Genomic DNA, 11,808 nt, shown 5'->3' with positions numbered 1-11,808 from the left:
GAGAGGTCAGGAAGAAGATTGCAGGTTAGGAAGGTGGTGCTGAGTTCGAGGGTTGGGACTGAGACAAGGTGGGGGGAGGGGAAATGAGGAAACTGGAGAAATCTGAGTTCATCCCTTGTGGTTGGAGGTTACCTAGGCACCCTCACTTTCTCCTAGAGAGTTCATAAACCAGGGGTCATAGGTTCAAGCTAAGGATGAGAGGGGAAATGAGGAAAACTTCTTTTTACACAGAGGGTGGGTGTCTGGAATTCACTGCCTGAGTTGGTGGTGGAGGTAAACCTTAGAACACCTACAGCATGGAAACAGGCCATTTGGCCCAACAAGTCCACACCGACCCTCAGAAGAGTAACCCCCTCAGCCCATCTCCTTAACTATAACCCTACATTTTCCATGACTAATGCACCTAACCCACACTTCACAAACACTATGGACAATTTAGCATAGCCAATTCACCTAACCTACACATCTTTGGGCTTCGGGAGGAAACCGGAGCACCTGGAGAAGGCCCACGCTGACACGAGGAGAACATGCAAACTCTACACAGACAATCACCTGAGGCTAGAATCAAACCTGGGACCCTGGCATTGTGAGGCAGCAGTGCTAACCATTGAGCCACCGTGCCACCCTAAGACTCTGAACTTCGTTTAAACGTACCTGGATCTGTATTTTAAGTGCTGTGAGCTGCAGGGCTATGGGCCATGCACAGGATTAGAGAGGGCACCTAGGTGTATTTGGGTCAACGAAGATGAAATGGGCCGAAGTGTTGCGTTGTTTCTATGGTTCTATAGTTTCTAACCCCCAAGAATGCTGGAGACAGGGAGCAGTAGGAGACATACAGACCAAAATAATATACAAAGGAAAATACTAATATATTTAAAATCTTAAACATGGATTAGAGATGTGCAGTTAAAACTTAAAATCACCTTAGTTCATCTTGTCATCAGCAATCTGTCTTTCTTTGAAAGAACTGCCTTTATCCCTTATGCTGTTCTTTCACTAGAACCTGGCAGATTTTATACTGTAAAAATAAATAACTTGCCAGCAGCGTACTGAATGAGGAACAGTCAGAAAGGTGCACCACTGATATCAGCTGCATTAAAATAATAAAAGGTGCAGTTTACTACAAAAATGAATTTGGCAAAGCATTTGTTAGAAAACAGTGTTGCTTAATCTAACATGGGTTATCAGCAAGGAAACATTCTTTGGTTGACTGAAACATCCTGAAACTGTGGAGGGATTGAATATAGGGCGTTTCTTGTTCCGAACGTGTTTCTATCTTCTTTACTTAAAGCTGTGATGATTGATTTGAAAAATGCTATCAACTGTTCCACCTCTCAGGTTCCAATCCTAAACCCTTTGTAGTGCAGTGTGGTATCCCTACCTCTGAGGAGGAGTCCTAGGCTCAAGTTCCACCTGCTCCAGGGCAGTTGATTTGGAAAATACCTACAATCCTCAATCTCCAAGGCTTTGAATAGATTTTCCTTGCAGTGAACTCTAAATTATTGATTCATGAAATGGCTTGACATAACAATAATCAGCAGGGCCTCACTCTCTGGGTAGCTCAGCACATCAGTGCTTTTAAGACAGCCATGCCCTCTTGGAACACCTAAAATAGCTAAACTGCTTTCTAATGCTGCAGTGTTTAATGTGTTTGGTCTCATGGGGTGACCAAGTCCCAAGATCCCAGAAATAGCACCTGTGTGACATCTGTATTTAAAAAAAACCTTCTGTTCCTCATTTATTGCATTGAAGGTCACAGATTTATAAACCAAAGTAAACCCATGAGATTAAAGGGACAATGGCAATAAGTATTGGCTAATTACAGAACAGAAAACAAAGAGTGACAGTGAACAGTTGTTTTTCAGGCTTGGCGGATATAACCAGAATTGTTCTGCACCATTTTACTCTCTTATGTGCATATTTATGAACTGGACTTAGGTCCATTGTGATAATTTCAAAGCTTGCAGGTGACATGAAACTCTAAAATATAATAAATACTGGTAAATTTAGTAACAGACCTTGAAGAATGTAGTACAATGGATAGATATATGGCAGATGAAACTTAATGCAGTGAGGAATGAAATAATGCAATGTGGTAGAAAGATTGAGGAGAGGCAATAGTAACTCACAGGTACATTTTTTGAGGATGAAGGAACAGAAAAAATGTGAGGGTATGTACACAAATGCTGGAAGGTGGTAGAACAAGATGGGAAGTCTGTGAACATCAAGCATTCTATATGGTTTTCACAGACTATAAAAATTTGCAAGACAGAACTTCAGTTTGACTTTATTCTGTTCTGTTCTGGGCACACACTTCAGGAAGGTGTCAGGACCTTGGAGAGCGTACAAAAGTAATTTACTAGAATGGTACAAGGGATGAGAGACTTCACTTATATGGAGAAACTCATTTGAGCAGAGATGGTGCAAAGGAAATTTGACTGAGATGTTCAAAGTCAGAAAGGTTTTGTTGGAGTTAATAGAAATTATTTCCACTGCCAGAAGGATTGCTAACAGATCAGAGTTGATTTGCTAAAGAAACAGTGTTGATTAGATTAGGTTAGATTCCCTACAGTGCGGAGACAGGCCCTTTGGCCCAACCAGTCCACACTGACCTTCTGAAGAGTAACCCACCCATACCCATTTCCCTTTGACTAATGCACCTAACACTATGGTCAATTTAGCATGACCAATTTAGCATGACCAATTCAGCTGACCTGCACATCTTTGGATTGTGGGAGGAAAACGGAGCACCCGGAGGAAACCCACACAGACATGGGGGAGAATGTGCAAACTCCACACAGACAGTTGCCTGAGGCTGGAATCAAACCTGGGTCACTAGTGCTGTGAGGCAGCAGTGCTAATCACTGAGCCACCATTAGAGGAGCAAAATTTTTAATGCAGTGGATTGTTATGATGGAAATATGCTGTCTGAAATGGTGCTGGAAGCAGCAGTACGTCACAGTAGAACTCAGTTCTAACTTCCAAAAGAGAATTGAAATGGTACCTGAAGAGAAGATATTTTCAGAGGTTTAAAAAGTAGAGACATGGGACAGAAATTTTTAAAAAAAGTAAGGAAACATAAATAAGAGTAACTACAAAGTAATGAGGGCAGAGCTACTTGGAGTGAACTAGAAAAGAGGTTTGTCAGGAAAGACAATGGTTCATGGCTCACAACAATAATATATTCCTGCAGAAACAAAGATTCTCGGAAGAGGATAAATTGACTATGGTTGACCAGGGGAGTTAAGGATAGTTTCAAATTAAAAACAAAACATACAATGAAACAAAGATAAGTGCTAAACCAGAGGATTGGGAAAACTTTCAAGACAACCACAAAAATAATAATACGGTAGAATGTAGGAAATAGCAGGTGTAGGAAATTTAACCCCTTAGCCATTTGATACAATCATGGCTGATCTCAGCTTGGCCTCAACTCCAATTTCCTGCCTCTTTTCTATAACCCTTCTTCCCATTACTAATTACAAATTTGCCTATATCCTCTTTAAATTTACTCAACGTCCCAGCATCTACTGCACTCTGAGATAGTGAATTGCACAGATTCATAGCTCTTTGAGGGAAATCATTTTTATTGTCTCTGTTTTATGTCTGCCACTCTTTATCCTAAACCAATAATCTTTCATTCAAGATTGCCCCATGAGGAGCTATCCTTTCTTTGTCTACTTTGTCAGCACCCTTTAGCATTTTCTATAACTCAATTAGATCTCCTCTCATTCTTCTAAACTCCAGAGTGTATAGACTTAAACTGCTTCATCTCTCTTGTGAGACAAAATCCTTTTCTATGGAATCAATCAAGTGAATCTTCTCTGAACTACCTCCTATATAACTACATCCCTTCTAAAGCAAGAGGGCCAGCAGTGAGAGTCCCTTTGTTTAAGAAGGGTACCAGAGTTAATCCAGGAAATTACAAGCCTATGAGCCTTACATCAGTGGTAGAGAAATTATTGGAAAAGATTCTTAGAGTTGTGATCTTTCTGAGTTCGGAAGCAAATGGACTTATTAGCAATGGACAACATGGTTTTGTGCAAGGGAGGTGCTGCCACATCAACTTGATTGAGTTTTTGAGGAGGTGGTGAAGATGATTGATGAGGGAAAAGCAATGCTTGTTGTCTACATGGACTTTGATCGAGCCTTTGACAAGGTCCCTCATGGCAGACTGGTACAAAAGGCAGATGAAGTTTAATCCGACCAAATGTGAGGTGATGCATTTTAGAAGGTCAAGTATTGGTGAAACTTTCCTGGCAGAAAACTCAGGAGCATTGATATTCAGAGGGATCTAGGTATACAAGTCCACAGATTACTGAAGGTAGCAGCATAGGCAGATAAGGTAATAAAAAAAGTCTATAGCATGCTTGTCCTCTTTGGAAGGGGCATTGAGAATAAGGATAGGCAAGTTATGCTGAAGCTTCATAGAACTATAGTTAGGTCCCACTTGGAATATTGTGTACAGTTCTGGTCACCGCATTACCAGAAGGATGTGGATACAGAGGGTACTGAAGAGGTTTACTAGGATGTTGCTTGGTATGGGGGATTTTAGCTATGAAGAAAGGTTGGATAGTCTGGGTTTGTTTTCACTGGAACACAGGATGTTGAGGGGCAACCTGCTAGAAGTTTATAAGATTGTGAATGGCATGGATAGAGTGGAACGTATGAGGCTTTTTTCCAGGGTGGAGGGGTCAGTTACTTGGGGACACAAGTTCAAAGTGCAAAGAGGGAAGTTTAAAAGAGATGTGTGAGGCACGTTTTTCACACAAAGAGTGGTGAGTACCTGAAACATGCTGCCAGAAGAGGTGGTGGAAGCAGACACAATAGAAGCATCTATATAAATAGGAAGGGAATAGAGGGATACAGATCCTGAAAGTGAAGACAGTTTTAGTAGGGAAGGGCAAAATGTGTCAGCTGTAGGGCCTGTTTGTATTTTTCTTTGTTCTTCGTACAAAAAAAAAGTACCAGAGAAACTAATCGGGCAAAGGAGCAAGAAGTTCCATGGACCTGATGAAATACTTGCTTGGATATTGAAAGAAGTAACTCCAGAGATAGTAATCTTTCAGGAATCCTTCAATCTTGAGCAAGTCTCAAAGGATTAGAAAACTGCCAATGAAAACCTTCATTTAAAAAGGAAAGAGAACAAAATACAAGTAACTATTGGCCAGTTAGCTTAACAGCTTTTTATCAGGAAAATGTTGAATCTATTAAAACATGTAATAGCTGAGCATTTTAGAAATGAATAATATGATAATGCATGGTGTCACGAAGAGGAAATAATACCTGACAAATTTATTACAATTCTTTGAGAAGGTAACAAGCAGGATATATGAAGGGGAAGCAATGGGTGTAATATATTTGGAATTTCAGAAGGCATTAACAAGAAAAGAGACTATGGTTCTTGAAGGTAATATATTAGCATGGAAACAGGATTAGCTAACTAATAGAAGACAGAGTTTTGAGATAAGGGCAGTGCATTTTCAGGATGGCAACCCTTGATTAGTGGAGTGCTGCAAAGCTCAGTGCTCTGGCCACAATTCCCAAAACATTGAGTATGCTTTCTGTACACAGGTAATGCCAGACCTGCTGTGTTTTTCCAGCAATTTTTGATTTTGTGCACTATAGCCAAGTTTGTGGATGACACTAAAACAAGTGGGAAAGTAAGTGCTGAAGATGAGGCAAAGAGTCGGCAGTGGGATATAGAAGGGTTGAGCGAGTAGGCAAAAACTTGGCAGATGGAATGTGTTGTGAGATTATATACCTCAGGAGGAAGAATAGAGAACCAAATATTATTTAAATGGAGAAAGATTGCAGAAAGCTACAGCACAGAAGGATTTGGGATTCCTCATGCAAAAATCACAAAAGCTACCATTCAAATTCAAGTTGGCCTTTATTGGGAATACAATGCAAAAATAGGGAGGTCTCATTACAACTAAACATGGCACTGGTCAGACCACAGCTGGAATACCGCAAACAGTTTTGAGCCCCTTCTCTCAGGAAAGATTTACTGCTCTTAGAGGCAGTTCAGATAAGATACACTGGGTTGATCCCACCTACAGAAAGACTGTCTTATGAGGAGTGGTTGAGCAGGTTGAGTCTGTACTCATTGGACTTTCGTAACAAGGTGACCGAATTGAAAGATCTTAAATGGCCTTGACATGATAGGTGCAGAAAGGTCATATCCCCTGTGGGAGAATCTAGGACCAGAGGGTATGACCTCAGAATAAGGGGCTGCACATTTAAGACAGAGATTAGGAGGAATTTCTTCTCTCAGAAGGTAGTATAATTGTTGATTTCTTTACTGCAGGAGGCTGGGTTTTTCAGAGAAACAAGGGTTATAGAGAAAAGGCAGTGATTGCAGTGGATGGCAGACCAGACTCGATAGAACAAGTGGCCAACTTCTGCTGCTAACCTAATGGGCTTATGGTCTTAAAAATGGAATAAATCCATGCTTCCCCCTTTTTAACACAAAACTATATTAAGTTATTCTTTGTTCCTAAAATAAATTCAATACAGCAAAAGAAATATGATAAGTAATAGGATATGTTCACATGATTCATAAAAAGGGGGCTGATGAGAACACTGTTGCTGTAGAGCATAATCACTGGCATGGCCTTGTTGGGTCGTGAATAGTATCTAATACCCTTTTAAACAGATAAATGAATAGGCTTTATGAGCTTACTGATATTTCAGGCAAGTGTTGTCTCAGTCTTATGTTTCTCTCTCTTATTATTCAGATTCCCAGGAGTACCTATGAACCTCCAAAAGAGCAGCAACTGTTGGAAACACTTAAAAGGAAAAATCGTCACAGGGCAGAGGTTTGAATGCCTTTGTTTTCTTTCTTATGCTGAATGCAACTCTGTTGTTTTGTGGGTCTTGTGGATTCAACTGGTAACAAGCCATTTGGTTGCAGTGGATGTCCTCTATATTTCATCAACCAATATCCCGCCACACTCACTCAAAAGCAATTTATATCTTTCAGCTCTTATTTAGAGCTAATTTAGATCAGGAGTGTTTCCCTGGTAACTCCTGTTCACTGAGTTCAAGTCTGTCAATCCCATCCCTGGGTCTACAGGTTTTACCATCTCACAGGGGAAGAAGCTGCTGAGAATGTTGCCTTCCTCCAAATAGCCTGCTTAATAAATCTTAGCTAAGCTATGAACATACTTTAATTTTAATAACAAATTAATTATATTTGTAGCATATTTTAATTTCTCACTTCTCCATTTAAGAAGAATATAGAGTGTAGGGTTAATTTTAGTTTTAACAGAAAAACTTAAATGAAATGATTTGCTTATGTTATGACTTTATTAATGGAAGTTAACAAGCAATACATTTTTAAGTGGATAAATATAACCTGAAGAACTGTCAAAAGGTGTAATCTCAAATGTAATAGCATCCAATTAGATATTATTTCTAAATATTCAAGAATATCTAAGAATAGACAGGAGTGAAAAAATGTGACAATATCCAAGAATGGAATATCGATCAATATTTAAAGTAAATCTTTACTTGCAAGCCACAAGTGAATAAGGTGTTGTCTCCTGGAAAAAAATATATTTTCAGAAGTATTATCTGAGTGTTCTTAATACTTCTGAAATGTTAGTGAAAGGGTCTTATTTTTATATTGTTTAAATCCTTCCTGCTATGGAAATGTTGGTGTTAACCCTTTATATGTAGGTTTCTCCCACTCTCATCTGATGCTGTATCATTTAATATAATTCCGTTATTATTCAGTGAAGATTCCTTTATGAAGTTGTGATTCTTTATGTCGTCAGTTTATTTTTTTTATACATGGATATTCCTTCCATCACTCTTTAATGCCTTCATCTTACAAGAATCATTCATTCAGGATTTCTCAGTAAAGTTATTTCATTTCTGTCTTCATGAGTGTCTGATCCTGGTAATTAGTGGTACTGATGTGATTCGGATATTTGTCATGTTTTTTCAGTTGGATAGTTTCAGTATTCCTTCTGTTAGCATCTTAACGTCACACCTAAGCGTGAAAATGTCATGTCTTTTTCAAAGCCTTCATTCTTTATACTTTTCTTGTTATCTGTTTTGAGTACTCCTCAATTACTTTAATAATAATTATGTCATAATATTATGTGTGTCATCTCCATGCCCATTTCTAGGTGTATTCTAATTTCAAAGTGGACCTTTCTGGCTTTTTCTGCCTGTTGCAATGGTTTCTTTAAAGGTGAATTCCTACCTGAATATTTATCTTTAAAGTGTTTTAAAATAATGTGTGCCCTCCCTCTCAAATTCGTCTCATTTATTTCCCAGTCAAATATATTTAGAGTCATAGAGTCATAAAGATGTACAGCATGGAAACAAACCCAACTCATCCATGCCAACTAGATATCCCAACACAATCTAGTCCCACCTGCCAGCACTTGGCCCATATCCCTCCAAATCCTTCCTATTCATATATCCATCCAAATGCCTCTTAAATGTTCCAATTGTACTAGCCTCCACCACTTCCTCTGGCAGCTCATTCCATACATGTACCACCCTATAAGTGAAATGATTGCCCCTTAGGCCTCTTTTATATCTTTCCCCTCTCACCCTAAACCTATGCCCTCTCGTTCTGGACTCCCAATCCCAGGGAAAAGACTTTGTCTATTTAACCTACCTATCCCCCTCAATAAGGTCATCCCTCAGCCTCCGACGCTCCAGGGAAAACAGCCCCACCCTATTCAACCTCTTCCAATAGCTCAAATCCTCCAATCCTGGCAGCATCCTTGTAAATCTTTTCTGAACCCTTTCAAATTTCACAACATCTTTCCAATAGGAAGGAGACCAGAATTGCACGCAATATTCCAACAGTGGCCTAACCAATATCCTGTACAGCCGTAAATGACCTCCCAACTCCTGTACTCAATACTCTGACCAGTTTGGATTAGATTAGATTACTTACAGTGTGGAAACAGGCCCTTCAGCCCAACAGGTCCACACCGACCCTCCAAAGAGCAACCCACCCCTACATTTACCCGTTCACCTAACACTACGGGCAATTTAGCATGATCAATTCACCTAACCTGCACATTTTTTTGGGACTGTGGGTGAAAACCGGAGCATTCTGAGGAAACCCACGCAGACACGGGAGAATGTGCAAACTTCACACAGACAGCTGCCCGAAGCGGGAATTGAACCCGGGTCTCTGGCACTGTCCCACCATGCCACCCACAATCATTCACACCAATCATTACAGTTCACATCAATCATGGAGAGGAAGGTAGGTGAGAATTTCCCCTCCTTAATTCATTGGAGGGGAAATTAATTACATGAATTGTAGTCAGAAGCAAAATACTGTGGATGATAGAGATCTGAAAATTAAAAAATTGTACCTCCTGGAGAAATTTAGCAGGTTTGCAGTATTTATGGAGAGAGAAATAGTGTTAACATTGAGTCCACTGATTCCTCTTCAATTATAGTGCTCTTTCTGAATGTCCCAGCTGAGATAACTTGACTCAGGCATCCAACCAAACTGCTTATTATTTAAATGGATTATTGAATATCTTCACCTGAGTAAAGATTCAGCTGAGCTTTTGTGTTTAGTGCCAGGATTTTGTGTTGCATGGTTAATAGACACCTGAAACAGGAGATTCCAGTGTGACTAGAAATGGAACCTGCAGCCTTATCAGCAAACGTGGGAAAAGCTGCTGGGGCTGCTCACATCTCCTCAGGCATCTTGCCCCTCTGGGCGCCATGTCTCCTGGGTCTCAAAAGAGTGTGGAAATGAGAAATGGGGAGATGGGGGCAATCACAACTCCTGTGAAGTTGGGAGAGTACTCCTTCTCTCCAGGAAGGAAAGACAACTTCAATACATACTTTTAGTTGGTGGCCTCAGGAAGGCTTTAGACATCCTTTAAACCCAAAAGCTGTCATACTCACTGAGAACTGATTTCTTTAAGAGCTTATTCAACAAATATGAGGCTCCAATTAATACATTCAAGAGGCCGAATACCCTGACAGCAAAGAAATTGACATCAAGAATTTGTAATCAAACATCAAACTCTAACTGAGAAATTCATATTGTTCAGTTCATGAAGAATAGCTTTCACTTGATACACAAGTATGTTATCTGTCATTCAGATACTTTGAGATATCTTTTTTGTAAACCTGTATAATTGCAACATAAGATTTCTTAAAGTAAAGCCTACAGATCACAGGTAGTAGTATTACAATACCAAGGATTTAATGGCCCAGATTTTATCAATATTTAAGGAAGGACACTTGCCATTCATGAGGCTTTTGAGCATCAATTTGCAGTCATTAGGGAATCAATTTCAATGTGCTGCCCTCAATCGGGGGTCAGAGGACATAACCCATGTCTTGTCCATCAATTAGATTGTAGAATCCTAACACAGGTCTGAAAGTCAAATGGGGACAAGGTGGGAGACAGGTCAACCGGGAATTCCCTGCTGCCCAATTACATACATCGCTTCGTGCCCAAGACATTTTCAAAAATGCCAGGATAGGGGCAAAGCCGCGATCACATCTCGATCACCATCCCACAAGTGACATGTATTTAATAGTGGCAATGCAAGGCCACTGTACCAAATGGCTGGAATTTGCTGGATAACACCACATCAGCAGACCTACAGCTTAATTTTTCATCCTATCTAGCAGACCTCTGAACTACAATGCAGATCAGAACCTTATTAAAATTAAACTCTAGGTTACTGTCATGCAATGTTCAATGTCTAGTTGTTCCAAAGTTCAGAAACCGTACTGTGTGATATTGGCACTTGAATTAATTTGAATGCTAATTTCATCAGACAATTTTCAGTTCCAATTCTATATTAATGACCACGGTTATGTTATAGAAATCAGTTCATTTGAGAAGATCAGCTCAATTGTTTTGAGAAGAGAAACGATTATTGCAAATATACTTTAGCACAGACGGTCCAGACAAGAACTGAACATTAATACTGTCATATCCTCAGCAGCTCCCCACAATTCACCCTTGCACTGTGTCATGAACCTCACTAACTACTCTTTCCATGGGACGCTAGTGCCTACTTCAAGTGGGCATAATGACTGGTAATTTGGCTTGAGTCTAAAGATATCCAACGGTACATAATGGGTGTTTAAGATACATTTACTAATCTGAGGTAGTGCGTTGCCGTTACATTGAAATTGTAAAGCAGAAACAGGCTGTTCAACCGAAGACATTAGTGTCTCTTCCCACATCAGAAAGTGATCCTGATCCCAAATGTCTGTCTTGTTTCCATATCACCTCAAACCCCATTTAATATACTGAATGATATAAAAATAAAATCCTGTGATTGCCTTAAGTTTCTGAAATTTAACCTGATGTTCATGTCCTCAAGCACTAGGTCCCTCTCTAATTATTGAAATCAGTTTCTATCTGCCTCCTCAGACAAATCAAGCCTTAAACTCCTGTATTCTAATGGTAACAGCCAAATGCCCCTCTGTCATTGCAGGCACTAATATAGATTTTTTGTGGCCAGTGTTAGCAAGTTAATGAGGCAATTTTACAAGTTGTACTGTCAGCAGGAGTCTCCTGCAAATCATGTGGAAAATTGGAGAGAGGATGTGTCTATGTTTCTGATAAATACTGCAGATGAGTGGATTTTTCTGTTAGCAGTGTAAAAACAATGACTGCAGATGCTGGAAACCAGATCAATGGTGCTGGAAGAGCACAGCAATTCAGGCAGCATCGAGGAGCTTCAGCAAAATCGACGTTTCGGGCAAAAGCCCTTCATCAGGAATAAAGGCAGAGAGCCTGAAGTGTGGAGAGATAAGCTAGGGGAGGGTGGGGGTGGAGATGAAGGT

The 11,808-nt window shown here is 39.9% G+C and overlaps 1 protein-coding gene and 1 long non-coding RNA gene across 5 annotated transcripts in view; one reads left to right on the top strand and one right to left on the bottom strand.

Annotated features, from left to right (window-relative positions):
* Positions 1-11,808, top strand: part of cfap99 (cilia and flagella associated protein 99) — a 142,508-nt gene that overhangs the window by 75,637 nt on the left and 55,063 nt on the right. For all 4 annotated transcript variants that reach the window (XM_043704129.1, XM_043704116.1, XM_043704124.1 and 1 more), the window contains exon 7: positions 6,741-6,821. In XM_043704129.1, coding sequence (XP_043560064.1) covers positions 6,741-6,821 — 81 coding nt within the window. The remainder of the gene's footprint in view (positions 1-6,740; positions 6,822-11,808) is intronic.
* Positions 1-11,808, bottom strand: part of LOC122556885 — a 55,233-nt gene that overhangs the window by 20,567 nt on the left and 22,858 nt on the right. The gene's annotated exons all lie outside the window — the stretch shown is intronic.

This window comes from Chiloscyllium plagiosum, chromosome 2 (genome assembly GCF_004010195.1).
Source record: "Chiloscyllium plagiosum isolate BGI_BamShark_2017 chromosome 2, ASM401019v2, whole genome shotgun sequence".
In the NCBI taxonomy this organism is placed as follows: domain Eukaryota; kingdom Metazoa; phylum Chordata; class Chondrichthyes; order Orectolobiformes; family Hemiscylliidae; genus Chiloscyllium; species Chiloscyllium plagiosum.
Note: the sequence above shows the minus strand (reverse complement) of the source record. Positions and strands in the feature narration are given on the sequence as shown.